Below are 23204 nucleotides of genomic sequence, written 5' to 3'. Positions count from 1 at the left end.
CCACTACTACCACTGCTACTACTACCACTACCACATACTACCACCACTACTACTACTACTACTGCTGCCACTCACTACCGCTACTACTACTACCACTACTACTGCTACTACTACTACCACTGCCACTGCTACCACTGCTACTACTACTATTACCCTACTACTGCCACTACCACTACCACTACCACTACTACTACTACCACTGCTACTACTGCTACTACTGCTGCTGCTACTACTACTACTACCACCACCACTGCTACTACTACTACTACTACTGCCACCACTACTACTACTACCACCAACGACCATGCCACTACCACTACCACATACTACTGCTACTACTACTCACTACTGCTACTGCCACTACCGCTACTACCAATGCTACTACTGCTACCACCACCACCGCTACTACTACTACTACTGCCACTGCTACCACCGCTACCACTGCTTCTTCTACCCTGCTGCCACCACCTACCTGCTACTACTACTACCACTAATGCTACCACTGCCACTACTACTACCACTGCTACCACTACACTATTACTACTACCACTACTGCTACCACTACTACCATGCCCCACCACACCACACGCTACTACTACTACTGCCTGCCGCTGCTACTACTACTGCTACCACCACCACCACCCCCTACCACTACCACTACTGCCACCACTACATCACTACTACTACTACTACCACTACTACCTACTGCCGCTGCCACTACTACCACCACTACTACTACTGCTACTACTTCTACTGCCACTACTACTACTGCTACTCTACTACTACTGCTACTACTACTGCTGCTACTGCTACTACTACTACTACTGTTGCTACTACTGCTGCTGCTGCTACTACTACTGCTACTACTACTGCTACTACTACTACTACTGCTACTACTACTGCTACTGCTACTACTACTACTACCGAAGTCACTACCAATAAAATGACTATTGCAGTCATTACCACTTCCACCGCTACAGTACCACTGCAAATCTTTTCTATCCCTACTACAACTCATTTCACAACCATAAATACTTCAAGACTTGCAAGCACAGACACACACGTTCTTTAGAAAATGTCATTTTCTAGTTTCTATTGGGTCATGTGGTCATTCTTCTGATTTTGCATATCTATGATCCGTAGGATGAGGTTGCAGAATAAAGTAAGGAGACCCAGGTGGGTTTGTTCCTCCTCTACCTCAACAGCCCTTTATCAATATGTGGAGGCAGGTAGCCTAGCAGTTAAGAATGTTGGGCCAGTAACCAGAAGGTCGCTGGTTCGATTCCCCGAGCCAAGTATGTGAAAATATGTTGATGTGCCCTTGAGCAAGCCAACTCCTAACATTGACGAAAGCAAAACATATTAATGATCTATAGGAAGATTTTAAATATGTATCTCTATATTATTCATGTTTGAATATGTTTTACTATGCCTATTGTTATCCTCATTATGTTTTACCACTGTTAACAGCATTGTCTGGTTTGCTTGAATTAAGTCATTGTTATCATTTTTGATATTAGCATGTTTTGCTTGTCATGACCAAATCATCCCAAAGTGTCTAAAATGGATTTTATAGCTCAACAAAGTTACTTTAAGATCATTTGGACATCTCTCGACATGGTGATATCTAGTATCGGGCATGCTAATATCGGGGATGTTGACTTGCATTGGTTTTATGGGACAAACATGCTAAAGTTTAGCATTTGAAGGCAAAGTAAATACAACTGGATTGTTGTCTTACCTTGTCCAAAGACTGTTTACAGGAAACCAATATGTCATTTTGTAATTTCGGTGAACTGTTCTTTTAAGTTATTATTCTAACGTTATCTCTAGAATAATAATAACATTCTGATGATGTTCTAACACTATTGTAACGTTGTTGTTTTTTAAAACTAAATCTCATATAGACTACACATACTGTATTTTGATATGTTTGTCTTGCAAAGTTCATTGTGCATGATTGATTGTGACCTCTGGATTTGACCCTCTTCAATAAAGGCTTCTAATGAGGTTCATGGGCTGTATTGTTTCTTGTACAGTCGTGGCCAAAACTCTTGGCACCTTTGCTCTTTTTGCAAGTAATTCACAATTTTTCCCCTAACAATAAGTTGAAATTGACCAAAGAATTTGTTCTTGACACTTCTTTATTTCACTGTTAATATTACAGAACCTTTGTTTTTGATTCAGAACATAATATGATTTGAAAAAAGGGTGCCATATTTTTGGCCACGACTGTATATGAATATATAAATGTCTATATGAGTCTTGTATAAGTATATGAGCCTGGAATGGTACCCTAATGGTTTTTATCTAGTGAAGGGAAATGCACAGGTGTGCTTGTGAGAGCTTTGGATAGTCATATAATCATTAGACTTCAGACACTGTCACTGCCACTACAACTTTATGACAGGTAAGACCGCTCCAACAGTCCAGGTTAGAAATCTTAGTATTCAATAATTTAATACATTAAATGTTTGGTTGTAGAAACTAGAGGTTTAAATTAAGCTGGACATTTTCTAGGTCAATCTTCTAATGTGCTGTTCGTCAATGTACAGTCTGTTAATAACTCTGTTTTTCCTTAGATATTCTGTCAGCACCTAATCTTTTACTTATTTAGAATTCATTAAAACACGTGCCAACAAGTGTTGTTACATACCACATGGTACCATGGTTCCCATTTGTCTTCACTTCTTTGAACTAAGTACTTAATGTTACCACGTCATTGTTAAGTAAATACTAGCCAAAATTGAGTAAAATAAAGCTTAGCCTTATATATATATAAATATACACAGTACCAGTCAAAAGTTTGGACACACCTACTCATTCAAGGGTTTTTCTTTATTTTTACTATTTTCTACATTGTAGAATAATAGTGAAGACATCAAAACTATGAAATAACACATATGGAATCATGTAGTAACCAAAAAAATGTTAAACAAATCAAAATATATTTTATATTTGAGATTCTTCAAATAGCCAGCCTTTGCCTTGATGACAGCTTTGCACACTCTTGGCATTCTCTCAACCAGCTTCATGAGACAGTCACCTGGAATGCATTTCAATTAACAGGTGTGCCTTCTTAAAAGTTCGTTTGTGGAATTTATTTCCTTCTTAATGCGTTTGAGCCAATCAGTTGTGTTGTCACAAGGTAGAGGGGGTATACAGAAGATATACCTATTTGGTAAAAGACCAAGTCCATAATATGTCAAGAACAGCTCAAATAAGCAAAGAGAAACGACAGTCCATCATTACTTTAAGACATGAAGGTCAGTCAATTCGGAAGGTTTCTTCAAGTGCAGTCGCAAAAACCATCAAGCGCTATGATGAAACTGGCTCTCATGAGGACCGCCACAGGAATGGAAGACCCAGAGTTAACTCTGCTGCAGAGGATAAGTTCATTAGAGTTACCAGCCTCAGAAATTGCAGCCCAAATAAATGCTTCACAGAGTTCAAGTAACAGACACATCTCAACATCAACTGTTCAGAGGGGACTGTGTGAATCAGGCCTTCATGGTGGAATTGCTGTAAAAAAAAAACACTACTAAAGGACACCAATAATAAGAAGAGACCTGCTTGGGCCAAGAAACACGAGCAATGGACATTAGACCGGTTGAAATGTGTCCTTTGGTCTGGAGTCCAAATTTGAGATTTTTGGTTCCAACCGCCGTGTCTTTGCGAGACGCAGAGTAGGTGAACGGATGATCTCTGCACGTGTGGTTCCCACCGTAAAGCATGGAGGAGGAGCCGTTATGGTGTGGGGGTGCTTTGCTGGTGACATTGTCTGTGATTTATTTGGAATTCAAGGCACACTTAACCAGCATGGCTACCACAGCATTCTACAGCAATACACCATCCCATCTGGTTTGGGACTATCATTTGTTTTTCAACAGGACAATGACCCAACACACCTCCAGGCTGTCTAAGGGCTATTTTACCAAGAAGGAGAGTGATGGAGTGCTACATCAGATCACCTGGCCTCCACAATCCCCCGACCTCAACCAAACTGAGATGGTTTGGAATGAGTTGGACTGCAGAGTGAAGGAAAAGCAGTCAACAAGTGCTCAGCATTTGTGGGAACTCCTTCAAGACTGTTGGAAAAGCATTCCAGGTGAAGCTGGTTGAGAGAATGCCAAGCATGTGCAAAGCTGTCATCAAGGCAAAGGGTGGCTATTTGAAGATTCTGAAATATAAAATATACTTTGATTTGTTTAACTTCTTTTTTTTACTACATAATTCCATATGTGTTATTTCATAGTTTTGATGTCTTCACTATATACAATTAAAAAAATAGTACAAATAAAGAAAAACCCTTGAATGAGTAGGTGTGTCCAAACTTTTGACTGGTAGTGTATATATATTTTTAAATATAAAATATAAAATAATATATAAATAGAATAGCTTAAAGGTGATGAATTATGAGAGGACATAAATAAATGTTATGATGACTGGAATAAGAACAAAGAGTTGATTGAATATGTCTAATACATGTTGAATATCTAATATATATATACAGTGGGGAGAACAAGTATTTGATACACTGCCGATTTTGCAGGTTTTCCTACTTACAAAGCATGTAGAGGTCTGTAATTTTTATCATAGGTACACTTCAACTGTGAGAGACGGAATCTAAAAATCCAGAAAATCACATTGTATGATTTTTAAGTGATTAATTTGCATTTTATTGCATGACATAAGTATTTGATCACCTACCAACCAGTAAGAATTCCGGCTCTCACAGGCCTGTTAGTTTTTCTTTAAGAAGCCCTCCTGTTCTCCACTCATTACCTGTATTAACTGCACCTGTTTGAACTCATTACCTGTATAAAAGACACCTGTCCACACACTCAATCAAACAGACTCCAACCTCTCCACAATGGCCAAGACCAGAGAGCTGTGTAAGGACATCGGGGATAAAATTGTAGACCTGCACAAGGCTGGGATGGGCTACAGGACAATAGGCAAGCAGCTTGGTGAGAAGGCAACAACTGTTGGCGCAATTATTAGAAAATGGAAGAAGTTCAAGATGACGGTCAATCACCCTCGGTCTGGGGCTCCATGTAAGATCTCACCTTGTGGGGCATCAATGATCATGAGGAAGGTGAGGGATCAGCCCAGAACTACACGGCAGGACCTGGTTAATGACCTGAAGAGAGCTGGGACCACAGTCTCAAAGAAATCCATTAGTAACACACTACGCCGTCATGGATTAAAATCCTGCAGCGCACGCAAGGTCCCCCTGCTCAAGCCAGCGCATGTCCAGGCCCGTCTGAAGTTTGCCAATGACCATCTGGATGATCCAGAGGAGGAATGGGAGAAGGTCATGTGGTCTGATGAGACAAAAAATAGAGCTTTTTGGTCTAAACTCCACTCGCTCGTGTTTGGAGGAAGAAGAAGGATGAGTACAACTCCAAGAACACCATCCCAACCGTGAAGCATGGAGGTGGAAACATCATTCTTTGGGGATGCTTTTCTGCAAAGGGGACAGGACGACTGCACCGTATTGAGGGGAGGATGGATGGGGCCATGTATTGTGAGATTTTGAGTGAAAACCTCTTTCCATCAGCAAGGGCATTGAAGATGAAACGTGGCTGGGTCTTTCAGCATGACAATGATCCCAAACACATCGCCCGGGCAACGAAGGAGTGGCTTCGTAAGAAGCATTTCAAGGTCCTGGAGTGGCCTAGCCAGTCTCCAGATCTCAACCCCATAGAAAATCTTTGGAGGGAGTTGAAAGTCCTTGTTGCCCAGCCTGTGTCATTGCCAACAAAGGGTATATAACAAAGTATTGAGAAACTTTTGTTATTGACCAAATTCTTATTTTCCACCATAATATGCAAATAAATTCATTAAAAATCCTACAATGTGATTTTCTGGATTTTTTTTCCTCATTTTGTCTGTCATAGTTGACGTGTACCTATGATGAAAATTACAGGCCTCTCTCATCTTTTTAAGTGGGAGAACTTGCACAATTGGTGGCTGACTAAATTCTTTTTTTCCCCACTGTATATTGTTGCCATATATATTACAGTATATTTCTATATACAGTATATTGTTGCCATATACTGTATATTATAATATATTTCTATATACAGTGAGGGAAAAAAGTATTTGATCCCCTGCTGATTTTGTACATTTGCCCACTGACAAAGAAATGATCAGTCTATAATTTTAATGGTAGATTTATTTGAACAGTGAGAGACAGAATAACAACAAAAAAATCCAGAAAAACGCATGTCAAAAATGTTATAAATTAATTTGCATTTTAATGAGGCAAATAAGTATTTGACCCCCTCTGATTAAGAGGAGAACTGGGTGATAGTGTTGTGGTCAAAAAAATTTAGCTCTTTGGCATCAACTCAACTCGTCGTGTTTGGAGGAGGAGGAATGCTACCTATGACCCCAAGAACACCATCCCCACCGTCAAACATGGATGTGGAAACATTATGCTTTGGGGTGTTTTTCTGCTAAGGGGACAAGACAACTTCACCGCATCAAAGGGACGATGGACGGGGCCATGTACCGTCAAATTTTGGGTGAGGAACCTCCTTCCCTCAGCCAGGGCATTGAAAATGGGTTGTAGATGGGTATTCCAGCATGACAATGACCCAAAACACACGGCCAAGGCAACAAAGGAGTGGCTCAAGAAGAAGCACATTAAGGTTCTGGGAGTGGCCTAGCCAGTCTCCAGGCGTTCGAGTTGCCAAACGTCAGCCTCGAAACCTTAATGACTTGGAGAAGATCTGCAAAGAGGAGTGGGACAAAATCCCTCCTGAGATGTGTGCAAACCTGGTGGCCAACTACAAGAAACGTCTGACCTCTGTGATTGCCAACAAGGGTTTTGCCACCAAGTACTAAGTCATGTTTTGCAGAGGGGTTAAATACTTATTTCCCTTATTAAAATGCTAATCAATTTATAACATTTTTGACATGCGTTTTTCTGGATTTCTTTGTTGTTATTCTGTCTCTCACTGTTCAAATAAACCTACCATTAAAATTATAAACTGATCATGTCTTTGTTAGTGGGCAAACGTACAAAATCAGCAGGGGATCAAATAACTTTTTCCCTCACTGTATATTGTTGCCATATGGGTTATTCAAATAGCCTAACTATAAGGTTTGTAATGTGTGACTCTCCGGGAGAGACAGGGTTACCACAGTCATCTCAGCACTGACCGGACGGGCCCTGGACTGGGGTGCCGCGGTCTGGGAAACGGGCAGACCAGTCGCGTACTCAGCGCTTCACCTCCTCTTCCGCTTGGTGTTTGATCATCCTGTGGAGGGCCGAGAGGGGGGTGAGCGTCTACTCTGACTACGTCAGGGATCTAGGACCGCCTCGGAGTTCGCCCTGGAATTCCGGACCATCGCGATCTCCACCGGATGGAACGAGTCGGCTCTGGTCACCGTTTTCCGCAGTGGACTGTAGGAGGAGGTACAGAAGGAGTTAGCCTGCCGTGATGACAACCTGTCACTCGACCAGCTCATCAGCATGGCAATCCGGTTGGACAACCTCTTGCGGTTCCGACGAACACCTGCGCGGAATCCGGAGCCCATGGCTACACCTGCTCCGTGGCCAGAGCCGATGGAGGTGGGCTCTGCACGTTTGTCCAAGGCAGAGCGTAGGAGAAGGAGGAATCTGGGCCTCTGCTCCTATGGTGGAGAAAGGGGTCATTTCTCCCCGACCTGCCCTCTATCCACTAATAGGCGAGGAGGAGACAAGCCAGGGAATTCCCCTGCTCCAACCCCGGTAGGATGCAAGATCTCCTCTCCTTTTCTGTCACCTCAACCAGTGTGTTTCCCATTAAATTCCCTGAATACCCTAGCCCCTCACTCCCGTTCGCTCTGATTGATTCCGGAGCTGCCGGGAATCTTTTAGATAGCGCACTGGCCACTGCATTACGCATCCCTTTGGTTCCCCTACAGCCACCCATTCCGGTTTGAGCCCTGGATAATCGTCCAATAGGGACAGGGCTCGTACATCACATCACTGTTCCCGTTTCTCTGCTGACCCATGACACTCATTTAGAACAGATCACCTTTTTGATTATAGACACCCCCACGCACCCCGTTGTTTTAGGTCTCCCCTGGTTGAGTTGGCATAACCCTGTTATTTCCTGGTCCGAGAGGAGACTGCTGGGTTGGTCGCAGGAGTGTCAGGGGAGGTGTCTCGCGGTGTCTGTCAACACCACTGTGGTGGAAAGTCCGGACCGCGCCCCTCAAGTGGATTTACATGATGAATACCAGGATCTGCACCGGGTTTCTCTAAGACCCAGGCTACACGCCTGCCTCCTCATCGCCCCTGGGACTGAACCATGGACCTGCTGTCTGACGCAGCCCTCCCGAGAGGACACGTCTATCCCCTCTCCTGTGCGGAGACCGAGGCCATGGAGACCTACGTACAGGAGCGCCTCCAGCAGGGTTTTATCCGCTCCTCTAAGTCACAAGCCTGCTCCAGCTTCTTTTTTGTTAAGAAGAAAGATGGGGGACTGCGCCCCTGCATTGATTATCGAACACTGAATAAAGCCACAGTTAAGTTCAGCTATCCTTTACCCCTCATCCCAACCATCATCGAACAAATGCACGGGGTGCAGTACTTCACAAAACTGGACTTGAGGAGCGCCTACAATCTTGTGCACATTCGTGCAGGCGACGAATGGAAAACGGCCTTTTCCACGACCACAGGGCATTACGAGTATCTCGTAATACCTGTTGGCCTGTCTAATGCTCCTTCAGTCTTCCAGGCCTTTATTAACAGTCTTCCAGGCCTTTATTAACGAAGTGTTTCGGGACATGCTGGGACGGGGTGTAGTGGTTTATATAGACAACATTTTGGTCTATTCTGCTGACCGAGGCCAGCATGTCTCATTAGTCAGGTTTGTGCTGGGAAGACTGTTGGAGCATAAGCTATACGTTAAACAAGAGAAATGTTTGTTTTTCCAGCGGTCCGTATCCATTGTGTAATTTAGTGATGGTCCCTAACTAGCCCCATAGGGATCTTGAATGTCAAACCCAATTGACCAAGGGTATTAAGATCCGCTCCTGTGCAGCTGTGCTCTGAATTGACGAAAACTTGGGTGCTGCCAGCTGTTGGCATATGGGCAGGTTTTAAATAAACTCAACCCATCTGTTACGGTACCCTTCATTCTGTGACAAACCATTTTTTTACTATCATCTCACAAATCTCTGTTTTGGACAAGAATTTTGACACTAGAATACATTTTTCTGACTCCTATCGATGCCACATAGGCCGTTTTCAAAACGAGAAGTTGCTTTTTAGGGGCTCTTTAAGATCGGTTTATGTATTTGATGGTCTTCTTGAATTAATTTGCGTATGGTATAGCTGAACTCTTTTAGTCAATTAATTTTTTAGATCATTGTCAGTTTATTTCTTTGAGATACAGACATAGAGTTTGGTTGAGCGGATTGCTGACAAAATGTATAGAATTCTGAATGACCCCATTCATAATACACAGGCATGCTTACCCCAATCATAATACACAGGCATGCTTAACCCAATCATAATACACAGGCATGCTTACCCCAATCATAATACACAGGCATGCTTAACCCAATCATAATACACAGGCATGCTTACCCCATTCATAATACACAGGCATGCTTATCCCATTCATAATACACAGGCATGCTTACCCCATTCATAATACACAGGCATGCTTACCCCAATCATAATACACAGGCATGCTTAACCCAATGATAATACACAGGTATGCTTACACCATTCATAATACACAGGCATGCTTACCCCAATCATAATACACAGGCATGCTTACCCCATTCATAATACACAGGCATGCTTACCCCATTCATAATACACAGGTATGCTTACCCATTCATAATAAGCAGGCATGCTTAACCCAATCATAATACACAGGCATGCTTACCCCATTCATAATACACAGGCATGCTTAACCCAATCATAATACACAGGCATGCTTAACCCAATCATAATACACAGGCATGCTTACCCCATTCATAATACACAGGTATGCTTAACTGAATGAAATTGTGATACATGGTAAAACAATCTGTATATATAAGATTGTATATACTGTAACTGTCTTATGGTGAGCAAAATCCCAAAGTTCACGACACAGTCTCAGTATATTTAGGATGCCGCAAGGAACTATGAAGAACGTGAAACAAGCGTTTATTTATTTATATATATCTGAACTCTTGTTGATGGTTCTGACTTCTGCAAATCAGGTCCCAGACAATTACCACTCCCACTTTGTCCTTGATTGACAGAGTGCCAGGGATGGACTGACCATAGGGTTTACAGTATGTATTTGATGGTTCCCTTGTCTGTCTTCATCCTACTTTACAGTTTTTCTCCATTGGTTTGGCTCATTTCTTGAAACAGAAATTACATTCTCAAAACTACATGGACAAACCTCCAAACCACTTGGCAATTGTTCACAACAGAATTGAATTTCTCATTCATTTCATCAAATTGCAAATGTCTAAGTACATGTCTCAATGTCTCAGTACATCTTTGCAAATGATTAAGTACAGGTAGCCTACATTTAGCACAATTTCCAAGTGAATAGATCTTGTTGATCTAAACTGATTGTTGATTCTCAGTCTAATGGTTGTTCGCTCCAAAACGTGTCAGCGTCATTTCATTGTATAAGTCATCACATGCACAATAGTCTGTTCAATTGTCAAAATTAGTCAAGAACATAATACCATGAATACCATATATGAATCCCTTGGAACATTTGATAAATTTATTACAGCAATTGACAGTCAGGTGAAACTAGAACTTGACTAACGAAGGAGGAGTTTCACACATCTCAGATGACCAATCAAACAGTATGTTTAGTTACCTGACAGGTGCTGTCCATGACTGTGAATGCTGCCAAACATGTATGTAAAGAGCTTGACCATGCAGGACCAGTACAATTTCTGAACATGGAGGCACCTGGCCAAGGGCAAAGACGTGGCCGTACGATATTATTGGCCACCGGGCCATGGTGGAGTGTCCCAGGCCAGCGAGGGGCAATATAACTTTGTGTGCTGCCATATCGGAGAATGGTGTGGCCACTCACATCCCCAGTCTTGGCCCCATACAATACACAGAAGCTCCTCATCTTCTTGGACCGCCTTCATGTTGATTTGATCCCCTGAAAATGAGAGCGGTCTCGTAGGGCCTCACCTACCACAATATGTCATTGTATGGGACAATGTGAATTTCACCGTGGCCCGCTCATCAGGGCCTGGTTCACTACTCATCCAAGGATGGTCATGGTGTTCCTACCACCTTACTCTCCTTTCCTCAATCCTATTGAGGAGTATTTCTCCCGCTTGGAGGTGGAGAGTGTATGAGCATCGGGCTCAAGATCAGAGGTCCCTGCTCCATGCAATGGACGCTGCGTGTGAGGATATTACAGGAGATCAGTGTAGGGGATGGTTGCGACATGCACGCCTTTCTTCCTCGTTGCATCGCAAGGGAGAATATACGCTGTGATGTGGACGAGAATCTGTGGCCAGACAGACAGCAGCGTGTGGATGGCCAGGAGGGTGAGGACAGCGACCAGTGAAGAACTGTTAGTTGTGAAACTCCAGCTTTATTTACAGCACTGTAGGCTGCATATAATTTTCATTGTTTTTTGTTTGTGTGTTTATATACAGTATATTATGCTGTATACATTTTCTTTTTACTCTGATGTATGGAAGTTACTTTATGTGTGTGAATGATAATGGTTACAATTTCCTTGGCAGTATAGGGAGTGCAATGTGTGATGTCAAACCTTGGAGGCTACTCTTACCCTAAAATCCTATTTATTTTTTTCAGTTTTATACACAATTGTATTCTGTTAGCTAGACAAAAAACAGTACAGTAACCATTGTCAATGAAGGACTGGGCCTAAGACTGAAAGGTGGACATGAGGGATATTTCAATGGTCCTCTGCCATAGTGACAAAACATCTAAACATTTTGACTTGCAGTGCTTACACAATGCCAAAGGGACGAAGCATTTTGGGGCACTGACTGTTTTAAAATGAGAAGGAAATTTAGTTTTGACACATGCGTGAACTGTTTTGGGAGAGGTATGAGCTTTTGCAGGTGAACCATGGTGTTGTGCCGAACCATCCACGTTATTTTGGCTAAAGCACCAAGAGTGTTGAGAACGTCCGGTCTGTTTCAAGAAATGAGCCAAAGCAATTGAGAAGGATCTTTGCCATTTTCGTGGCACTGACTCCTTATATGGGAAAGGAATTTAGTTTTGAAGCATGAGTGAACAGTTTTAGGAGAGATATGAGCTTTTGCAAGTGAGCTATAGTGTTGTGCTGAACTGTAAGACTGTTTTGCCAAATGATCTTAGAGTTTTGAGAATGTAATTTCTGTTTCAAGAAATGAGCCAAACCAATGGAGAAAAACTGTAATAAATAGGGTTCAATAACACAATATGAACTCTGTGTGAACGCTTGTTGATTGTTCTCTGACATTTGCAAATCAGGTTCTGGAAAATTAACACCATCCTTTATTTATGGAGTGATGTGATTTACGTACAGGTGGGATTGCCCGGGATAGCAATACCATGCCAACATCCCCAATATGGTTTGCATTTCATGTCAAAATCGTCCTAAGTGTCTGAAATTGATTGTCTATCTGAATAAAGTTCCTTTAAGATGATTTGATAAAAAATGCGTTACCACACCTACCATCACTACTGCAGTCACTACCACGAAGCATGACATTTTATTTTCTAGTTTATAATACACACACATACTGTCCAACCACGCATGCCCACACACATACACACACACACACACACACACACACACACACCTCTCGTCCCATTTCCTGGGTCACCGTCCCTCCCATCAATGCCTTTGGGTCCAGGATATCCAGGGTGTCCTTTAGCACCAAGGAAACCAGGCAGACCTAATGTAGAACAGACAATCAACATTGTTAAATGATATTAAATGACCATATTAATCACAATATTTCTAATAGCAATTATCTTATAACACATGGTCCGAGATTCAAATGGAACCGGTCATAGCATTGGGTAAAAATGAGCTTCCGCATAAATACTGCAGTGCATGTTTGATTGAATTGATCGCTCATCTCTATGGTGCTCACCACGCTTTCCAGGGTCCCCTCGGGGCCCATTTAAGTCTGTAGTGGGTGATGATCCACAAGGGCCTGGGGGCCCGTCGTCCCCCACAGGGCCCGATACACCACTGTGACCTTTATCCCCATCACGGCCAACCGACCCTGCCCAGAACCACATCATAATAATCATTATATATCTATCGTCATAATTCAAAAACTTTATTATCACCGTTTATTTGTGCGTGTGAGTGTTCTTGCGCGTCTGTATGTGTGTGTGTGTGTGTGTGTGTGTGTGTGTGTGTGTCTATGCGCACATCTGCATGTGTTTGTGTGTGTGTGTGTGTGTGTGTGTCTACACATGTGTGACCTCTGACCTTTGGGACCGGGTGGTCCTCCAGGTCCAGGCGGTCCATCAGGGCCCAGTCCAGATCTTCCTTCCAGCCCAGGGTCACCTCTAGGACCTGTAGTAGGTAACATATACTACATAAACGACTGTAGTAGGTAACATATACTACATCCACTACTGTAGTAGGTAACATATACCACATAAACGACTGTAGTAGGTAACATATACTACATCCACTACTGTAGTAGGTAACATATACTACATAAACGACTGTAGTAGGTAACATATACTACATCCACTACTGTAGTAGGTAACATATACTACATCCACTACTGTAGTAGGTAACATATACTACATCAACGACTGTAGTAGGTAACATATACTACATCCACTACTGTAGTAGGTAACATATACTACATCCACTACTGTAGTAGGTAACATATACTACATCCACTACTGTAGTAGGTAACATATACTACATCCACTACTGTAGTAGGTAACATATACTACATCAACTACTGTAGTAGGTAACATATACTACATCCACTACTGTAGTAGGTAACATATACTACATCCACTACTGTAGTAGGTAACATATACTACATCCACTACTGTAGTAGGTAACATATACTACATCCACTACTGTAGTAGGTAACATATGCTCCACATCCACTACTGTAGTAGGTAACATATACTACATCCACTACTGTAGTAGGTAACATATACTACATCCACTACTGTAGTAGGTAACATATACTACATCAACTACTGTAGTAGGTAACATGTATTAAAGTAAAAATGACATTAACCAGGTCCCTGGCATTAGACTATCTCTTGGTAATGATACTGGAGCACTCAATGTCTTTGCACATTCAATTCAATTCAATTCAATTCAATTCAATTCAATCAAAATTCATTTGTCCCCTTGGGGCAATTCCTATTAGGGTTACGGTGGTGCATCAGACTCATAAAACAAACAGGCATAGACAATACATAGACAAGAACATGCTTTCATTTGAGACCACTGTAACTTGGCTAAGCCTTATAATAAGACAGTCTACTGTAAGTGCTCATGCATGCTTACATCATGTATTCATGTATTATATCTGTCCTCTTTGAAGTATTACCAATGTGTGGAATGTGTCATTGCTGTGACTGTACCTGATGCACCCGGTAACCCGTCTCTCCCTTGTCATTGCTGTGACTGTACCTGATGCACCCGGTAACCCGTCTCTCCCTTGTCATTGCTGTGACTGTACCTGATGCACCCGGTAACCCGTCTCTCCCTCTGCCTCCCATCTGTCCAGTCAGGCCCTGCACTCCAGGTTCGGAAGCCCCAGGGGGCCCAGGGTCACCCGCTGGGCCTGAACATCCAAGCCCCGGGGCGCCAGGGTCCCCGCACGAACCCATCTCTCCATTCAAACCTGGGTGAGAGGAGTAGAGTAGTGGATAAGAGCTAAAGAAAGCAAGGAAAATAAAGGAAAAGTGGACAGACACACACACACACACAGAGAGACAGAGACAGAGACAGAGACAGAGACAGAGACAGAGACAGAGAGACAGAGACAGAGACAGAGACAGAGAGACAGAGACAGAGACAGAGAGACAGAGACAGAGAGAGAGAGAGAGAGAGAGAGAGAGAGAGAGAGAGAGAGAGAGAGAGAGAGAGAGAGAGAGAGAGAGAGAGAGAGAGAGAGAGAGAGAGAAGCAGGCTTACCTGGAGGTCCGGGTCTGCCTGGCGGCCCTGGTGGTTCGGTTGGGGCTTCAGTCCAGCAAGTACCTGCGTAACCAGGTGGTCCTTGGGAACCATCTCCACCTTTACTTCCTACAAACAGATCAGGCATAAGGCCATAAGTACCTGGGAGTATGTTTACTAGTGTTTAAATACATCTGTGTGAATTTGACAGAGTGTATATGCCTCAATATAACTGTTCATGAATGCGCTGAAAGAGTGAAAGATGGAGTCTGTGATGGATATGTTGTGATGGAGCAGTTAGCAAGAAACAGAGCATTTGTGTGTGTGTGTGTGTGTGTCCCATGTCCGTGTCGTGTCTGGGTCTGCCTGTGTCTGTGTCCATCTGTGTGTACAGTAAGTACCTTTGGGGCCTGAGGACCCATTAAGGCCCGGTGGTCCTGGACTCCCTGGTCGGCCCAGTACTCCTGGATCTCCTGGAGAGCCCTGGGCCCCAACAACACCTGGGAAACCTTTAGCGCCGGCTGGACCTAGGGCCTCAAACCCACCATCACCCTGAGAGTGGATGAAAGGATGAATGATGGTTAGATGGATGGATGGTGTAGTGTCTAAACAATTTAGGACTTTGTTGACGTTTGCAAATGGTGTCTTAGAGGATGTTGACTCAGCTTGTGTAAGCATCTGGAGAGCATTTCTATAGGGGAACCCTAAAACAGAGGAAGTCTGTTAGGTGGCGTCCTGGGATTGGTCTGTAGGGGAAAACACCCATATCAGGTTACATAGGATATACAGTGGGGAAAAAAAGTATTTAGTCAGCCACCAATTGTGCAAGTTCTCCCACTTAAAAAGATGAGAGATGCCTGTAATTTTCATCATAGGTACACGTCAACTATGACAGACAAATTGAGAAAAAAATCCAGAAAATCACATTGTAGGATTTTTTTAATGAATTTATTTGCAAATTATGGTGGAAAATAAGTATTTGGTCACCTACAAACAAGCAAGATTTCTGGCTCTCACAGACCTGCAACTTCTTCTTTAAGAGGCTCCTCTGTCCTCCCCTCGTTTCCTGTATTAATGGCACCTGTTTGAACTTGTTATCAGTATAAAATACACCTGTCCACAACCTCAAACAGTCACACTCCAAACTCCACTATGGCCAAGACCAAAGAGCTGTCAAAGGACACCAGAAACAAAATTGTAGACCTGCACCAGGCTGGGAAGACTGGATCTGCAATAGGTAAGCAGCTTGGTTTGAAGAAATCAACTGTGGGAGCACTTATTAGGAAATGGAAGACATACAACACCACTGATAATCTCCCTCGATCTGGGGCTCCACGCAAGATCTCACCCCGTGGGGTCAAAATGATCACAAGAACGGTGAGCAAAAATCCCAGAACCACACGGGGGGACCTAGTGAATGACCTGCAGAGAGCTGGGACCAAAGTAACAAAGCCTACCATCAGTAACACACTACGCCGCCAGGGACTCAAATCCTGCTGTGTCCCCTGCTTAAGCCAGTACATGTCCAGGCCCGTCTGAAGTTTGCTAGAGTGCATTTGGATGATCCAGAAGAGGATTGGGAGAATGTCATATGGTCAGATGAAACCAAAATATAACTTTTTGGTAAAAACTCAACTTCGCCGTGTTTGGAGTACAAAGAATGCTGAGTTGCATCCAAAGAACACCATACCTACTGTGAAGCATGGGGTGGAAACATCATGCTTTGGGGCTGTTTTTCTGCAAAGGGACCAGGACGACTGATCCGTGTAAAGGAAAGAATGAATGGGGCCATGTATCGTGAGATTTTGAGTGAAAACCTCCTTCCATCAGCAAGGGCATTGAAGATGAAACGTGGCTGGGTCTTTCAGCATGACAATGATCCCAAACACACCGCCCGGCAACGAAGGAGTGGCTTCGTAGAAGCATTTCCAAGGTCCTGGAGTGGCCTAGCCAGTCTCCAGATCTCAACCCCATAGAAAATCTTTGGAGGGAGTTGAAAATCCGTGTTGCCCAGCGACAGCCCCAAAACATCACTGCTCTAGAGGAGATCTGCATGGAGGAATGGGCCAAAATACCAGCAACAGTGTGTGAAAACCTTGTGAAGACTTACAGAAAACGTTTGACCTGTGTCATTGCCAACAAAGGGTATATAACAAAGTATTGAGAAACTTTTTTGTTATTGACCAAATACTTATTTTCCACCATAATTTGCAAATAAATGCATTAAAAATCCTACAATGTGATTTTCTGGAATTTCTTTTCTCATTTTGTCTGTCATAGTTGATGTGTACCTATGATGAAAATTACAGGCCTCTCTCATCTTTTTAAGTGGGAGAACTTGCACAATTGGTGGCTGACTAAATACTTTTTTTCCCCACTGTATATACTATGGTTTGGGACAAAGGAGGGGAGAACAACATATTAAGAGATTGGGCCGTTGTTCTCCAGATGTCTGCAGAAGTCTGTAAATTGGCGCTGAGATCTTCAAATGTAATAAATAATTATAATCGAGGACAGTGTCAGCGGATTTCTTGTTCTCACAGCATCTCAGCATAGTTCTCGACACTACAATGGAAAGACTAATGGAAGGGTAGATGGATGGGTAGATGAAGGGTAGATTGATGGATGGATGGATGGATGGATGGATGGATGGATGGATGGAAGGACTGATGAAAGGACGGACAGTCGGACAGACATACAGACAGACACAGATCGACTGACTGACTGACAGATCGACAGACAGACAGACAGATGAACACACAGCCCAGCTAACAGCACTGCAGGAGGAGGTGAGAAAGCTGAGCTAGCCATCCCCCCAGAGAAGCCAACAGAACAGCCCACTTCAGACCTCGACCACAGCCTTAACACCACAGCAGGACAGACAAGGCAGGATCCACCAACCCAGCAGAAGGACCAACTAGTGTCCCCCAGCCACATCATAACACAGACATGCACTAACGACCTGAGAGCCCCTTCTGCCCCCCTCCCCCATGCCCCCCGCCCTTGCAGCAAGGACCTCAACATGACAGCCACACATATGCCCAGGCCGTGAGCACAGCAACAGGCCCAACCCCCACTAATACACCCGCCCAAGCCCCATCCTGCGACCTAAGTGGTATGTATCAGATGCTCAACATGCTCTGCTCACACCTACTGTAACGGTCCGGGCCTAAACCACACGAAAACAACACTAGACACTATGGAACACAAAGCTTTTACTATCTCATCCTGGAATATACAAGGTCTGAGATCATCTGACTTTGGCCTAAAGAGCAGATCCCAGACTTCATCAAAGAAATTGGAAATACAGACATTGTCAACCTACAAGAAACATTGTATAGAGGAGATGGACCCACTGGTTGCCCTCTAGGTTACAGAGACCAGGTAGTCCCATCCACCAAACTACCAGGTGTTAAACAAAGTATGGGGATTCTATTGGGGGGACATAGGTAGCACACATGAGGACATTATTCTCTGTTGAGATCATTTCCTTATTAATTTCTAGCCAGATGTAAAATGTTCCTGTTTTGACAAATTTAATAGAGTGTGTTAGGTCTGCTCTATACCAAATTAGCATACACCCTCAGTCCATTCCCTAACGATGACAGCTTCACCATCCTAGAGGGGGAGATCAACCATTTCCAGGCCCAGGGACAGGTACTAGTCTGTGGCGACCTAAATGCCAGAACTGGACAAGAACCTGACACTCTCAGCACACAAGGGGACAAACACCTACCTGTAGGTGACAGCATTCACTCCCAAATATGCACCCCTAGACTATGACAAAACAACCAACAAAAACGGGTCACAACTCCTGCAGTTCTGTCGCACGCTGGTAGGCTTTGAGGGGACTCTTACGGGAGGTACACCTACAGCTCATCCCTTGGCATTAGTACTGTAGATTACTTTATCACTGACCTCAACCCAGAGTCTCTCAGAGCATTCACGATCAGCCCACTGATACCCCTATCAGATCACAGCAAAATCACAGTCTACTTGAACAGAGCAATACTCAATCATGAGGCATCAAAGCCAAAGGAACTGCATAATATTAAGAAATGCTATAGATGGAAGGAAAGTAGTGTCGAAACCTACCAAAAAACAATTAGGCAACAACAAATTCAATCCCCTCTAGACAACTTCCTGGACAAAATGTTCCACTATAATAGTGAAGGTGTAAACTTGGCAGTAGAAAATCTAAACAGTATATTTGACCTATCAGCTTCCCTGTCAAATCAAAAAATGTAAAGCAGACAACCTAAAACAAATGGTTTGATGAAGAATGCAAAAAACCTAAGAATGAAATTGAGAAACCTATCCAACCAAAAACATAAGAGACCCAGAAAACCTGAGCCTACGCCTTCACTATGGTGAATCACCTAAAACAATACAGAAATACACCATGGAAAAAGAAGGAACAGCACGTCAATTTAACTGAATAATCCATAGAATCTAACCACTTCTGGGAAAATTGGAACACACCAGTGGAGGACTGCTGAGGAGGACGGCTCATAATAATGGGTGGATGGAGCAAATGGAATGGCATCAAACCATGTGTTTGATGTATTTGATACCATTCCACTTATACCGCTCCAGCCATTACCAAAAGCCCTTCCTCCCCAATTAAGCTGCCACAACCTCCTATGGAACACACTTCAGTAGGTCTTATGATTGAGTGTAGTCTGGCCCAGGGGTGCGAAGGTGAACGGCAAGGCACTGGAGCGACGAACTGCCCTTGCTGTCTCTGTCTGGCCGGCTCCCCTCTCTCCACTGGGATTCTCTGCCTCTGACCCTATTACGGGGGCTGAGTCACTGGCTTACTAGCGCTCTTCCATACCGTTTCTAGGAGGGGCGCGTCACTTGAGTGGGTTGAGTCACAGAGGGCTCGTGCGGTGGAGGAGTTTTTCGTGGGCTATTCTCAGCCTTGTCTCAGGGTAGTAAGTTGGTGGTCTGTTGATATCCCTCTAGTGGTGTGGGGGCTGTGCTTTGGCAAAGTGGGTGGGGTTATATCCTGCCTGGTTGGCCCTGTCCAGGGGTATCGTCGCGGACGGGTCCACAGTGTCCCCGACCCACCCTGTCTCAGTCTCCAGTATCTATGCTGCAATAGTCTATGTGCCGGGGGGCTAGGGTCTGTCTGTTATATCTGGTGTAATTCTCCTGTCTTATCTGGTGTTCTGTGTGAATTTAAGTGATCTCTCTCTCTCTCTCCCTCCCCGGAGGACCTGAGCCCTAGGACCATGCCTCAGGACTACCTGCCCTGATTACTCCTGGCTGTCCCCAGTCCACCTGGTCTAGGTGCGGCTAGGAACCCTGACCTGTTCACTGGACGTGCTACCTTGTCCCCGGACCTGCTGTTTTCGACTCTCTCTCTCTACCGCACCCGCTGTCTCGGCCTCTGAATGCTCGGATTTGAAAAGCCAACTGACATTTACTCCTGAGGTACTGACCTGTTGCACCCTCCACAACCACTGTGAATATTATTTCACCATGCTGGTCATCTATGAACGTTTGAACATCTTGAAAAACAATCTGGCCTTAAATGACCATGTACTCTTATAATCTCTACCCGGCACAGCCAGAAGAGGACTGGCCACCCCTCAGAGCCTGGTTCCTATCTAGGTTTCTTCCTAGGTTCCTGCCTTTCTAGGGAGTTTTTCCTAGCCACCGTGCTTCTACATCTGCATTGCTTGATGTTTGGGGTTTTAGGCTGGGTTTCTGTATAGCACTTTGTGACATCTGCTGATGTAAAAAGGGCTTCATGAATACATTTGATTGATTGATTGATTGATTAAACAAAGAACAACATGAAGAGTTATCTATCCAAAACAGTATGAAAATGTCTGCACTCACTAACTGTAAGACGCTCTGGATAAGAGTGTCTGCTAAATGACTAAAATGTAAATGTAAATGTATGGATAAACCACTTCTCCAATCTCTTTGGCTCTATAACAAAGAACAAACAGCAAAAACATTGAGTTTGTATCAAATTACCATATGACATAACACGTATTCACCCTGCACACCCTTACTGACAAACAAACAAACCAAAACAAAAGGCAAAGTCTTCTCATGCTTTGTTGATTTCAAAAAGGCTTTTGACTCAATTTGGCATGAGGGTCTGCTATACAAATTGATGGAAAGCGGGGTTGGGGGAAAAACATACGACATTATAAAATCCATGTACACAAACAACAAGTGTGCGGTTAAAATTGGCAAAAAACACACACATTTCTTTCCACAGGGCCATGGGGTGAGACAGGGATGCAGTTTGAGCCTCACCCTCTTTAACATATATATCAATGAATTGGCGAGGGCACTAGAACAGTCTGCAGCACCCGGCCTCACCCTACTAGAATCTGAAGTCAAATGTCTACTGTTTTTCTGATGGTCTGGTGCTTCTGTCACCAACCAAGGAGGGCCTACAGCAGCACCTAGATCTTCTGCACAGATTCTGTCAGACCTGGGCCCTGACAGTAAATCTCAGTAAGACAAAAATAATGGTGTTCCAAAAAAGGTCCAGTTGCCAGGACCACAAATACAAATTCCTTCTAGACACCGTTGCCCTAGAGCACACAAAAAACGATACGTACCTCGGCCTAAACATCAGCGCCACAGGTAACTTCCACAAAGCTGCGAACAATCTGAGACAAGGCAAGAAGGGCCTTCTACGCCATCAAAAGGAACATAACATTCGACATACCAATTAGGATCCGGCTAAAAATACTTGAATCAGTTATAGAACCTATTGCCCTTTATGGTTGTGAGGTCTGGGGTCCGCTCACCAACCAAGAATTCAAAAAATGGGAAAAACACCAAACTGAGACAGCATGCAGAATTCTGCAAAAATATCCTCCATGTACAACGTAAAACACCAAATAATGCATGCAGAGCTGAATTAGGTCAACACCCGCTAATTATCAAAATCCTGAAAAGAGCCATTACATTCTATAACCACCTAAAAGGAAGTGATTCCCAAACCTTCCATAACAAAGCCATCCCCTACAGAGAGATTAACCTGGAGAAAAGTCCCCTAAGCAAGCTGGTCCTGGGGCTCTATTCACAAACACAAACAGACCCCACAGAGCCCCAGGACAGCAACACAATTAGACCCATCAATCATGAGAAAACAAAAACATAATTACTTGACACATTGGAAAGAATTAACAAAAAACAGCGCAAAACTAGAATGCTATTTGGTCCTAGACATAGAGTGCACAGGGTGAAATACCACAGTGTGCCATCACAGCAGAAATATTAGTGACCTGTTGCCACAAGAAAAGTGCAACCAGTGAAGAACAAACACCATTGTAAATACAACCCATATTTATGTTTATTTATTTTCCCCTTTTGTACTTTAACTATTTGCACATTGTTACAACACAATATGACATTTGAAACGTCTTTGTCCTTTGGAGTGTAATGTTTAATGTACATTTTTATATTATTTATTTCCCTTATGTTTGTTATCTATTTCACTTGCTTTGACAATGTAAACACATGTTTCCCATGCCAATAAAGCCCCTTTGAATTGAATTGAATAGACAGATAGAAAGACAGACATGACAAGGTCGGTATTCAGTAATGACCTTTGGCCCTGGAGCCCCAGGGAATCCCAGTGCACCGGGTCGTCCAGGACAGCCACTTCCAGAGGTACTTGGGCGTCCCGGCTGCCCTTTGTCACCTAGGAGACAGACAGCATCACTGGTGCTGACACACACACATATACACTGAGTATACAAAACATTAAGAACACCTTCCTAGTATTGAGTTGCACCCCCTTTTGCCCTCAGAACAGCCTCAATTCGTCGTGGCATGGACTCTACAAGGTGTCAAAAGCGTTCCACAAGGATGCTGGCCCATGTTGACTCCAATGCGTCCCACAGTTGTGTCAAGTTGTCTGGATGTCATTTGGGTGGTGGACCATTCTTGATACACACAGGAAACTGTTGAGCGTTGCATTTCTTGACACAAACCGGTGCGCCTGGCACCTACTACCATACCCCGTTCAAAGGCATTAACATATTTTGTCTTGTCCGTTCACCCTCTGGCACACATACACAATCCTTGTCTCAATTGCCTCAA

At 43.6% G+C, this 23204-nt stretch overlaps 1 protein-coding gene and 1 long non-coding RNA gene across 2 annotated transcripts in view; both read right to left on the bottom strand.

The window, feature by feature from the left end:
- The window catches only part of LOC121580629 (collagen alpha-3(IV) chain), a 35241-nt gene extending 20400 nt beyond the window's left edge, over nucleotides 1–14841 (bottom strand). The window contains exons 1-4 of the mRNA XM_045219815.1: nucleotides 14686–14841; nucleotides 13455–13541; nucleotides 13108–13242; nucleotides 12811–12906 (exon numbers count right to left, since the gene is read on the bottom strand). Coding sequence (XP_045075750.1) covers nucleotides 12811–12906; nucleotides 13108–13242; nucleotides 13455–13541; nucleotides 14686–14836 — 469 coding nt within the window. The 5' untranslated portion in view covers nucleotides 14837–14841. The remainder of the gene's footprint in view (nucleotides 1–12810; nucleotides 12907–13107; nucleotides 13243–13454; nucleotides 13542–14685) is intronic.
- Nucleotides 14842–15157: 316 nt separating this feature from the next.
- LOC123489133 lies at nucleotides 15158–22793 on the bottom strand. Its single transcript, XR_006660453.1, has 3 exons — nucleotides 22709–22793; nucleotides 15524–15674; nucleotides 15158–15251 (listed from the first exon to the last, which is right to left on the bottom strand). It is a non-coding gene; the product is annotated as an uncharacterized LOC123489133 (long non-coding RNA).
- Between the last annotated feature and the right edge of the window lie 411 nt (nucleotides 22794–23204).

Source organism: Coregonus clupeaformis, unplaced genomic scaffold (assembly GCF_020615455.1).
Source record: "Coregonus clupeaformis isolate EN_2021a unplaced genomic scaffold, ASM2061545v1 scaf2771, whole genome shotgun sequence".
NCBI classification, from domain to species: Eukaryota; Metazoa; Chordata; class Actinopteri; order Salmoniformes; family Salmonidae; genus Coregonus; species Coregonus clupeaformis.
The sequence above is the reverse complement of the archived record's forward strand: the minus strand, read 5'-3'. Positions and strand labels throughout refer to the sequence as shown.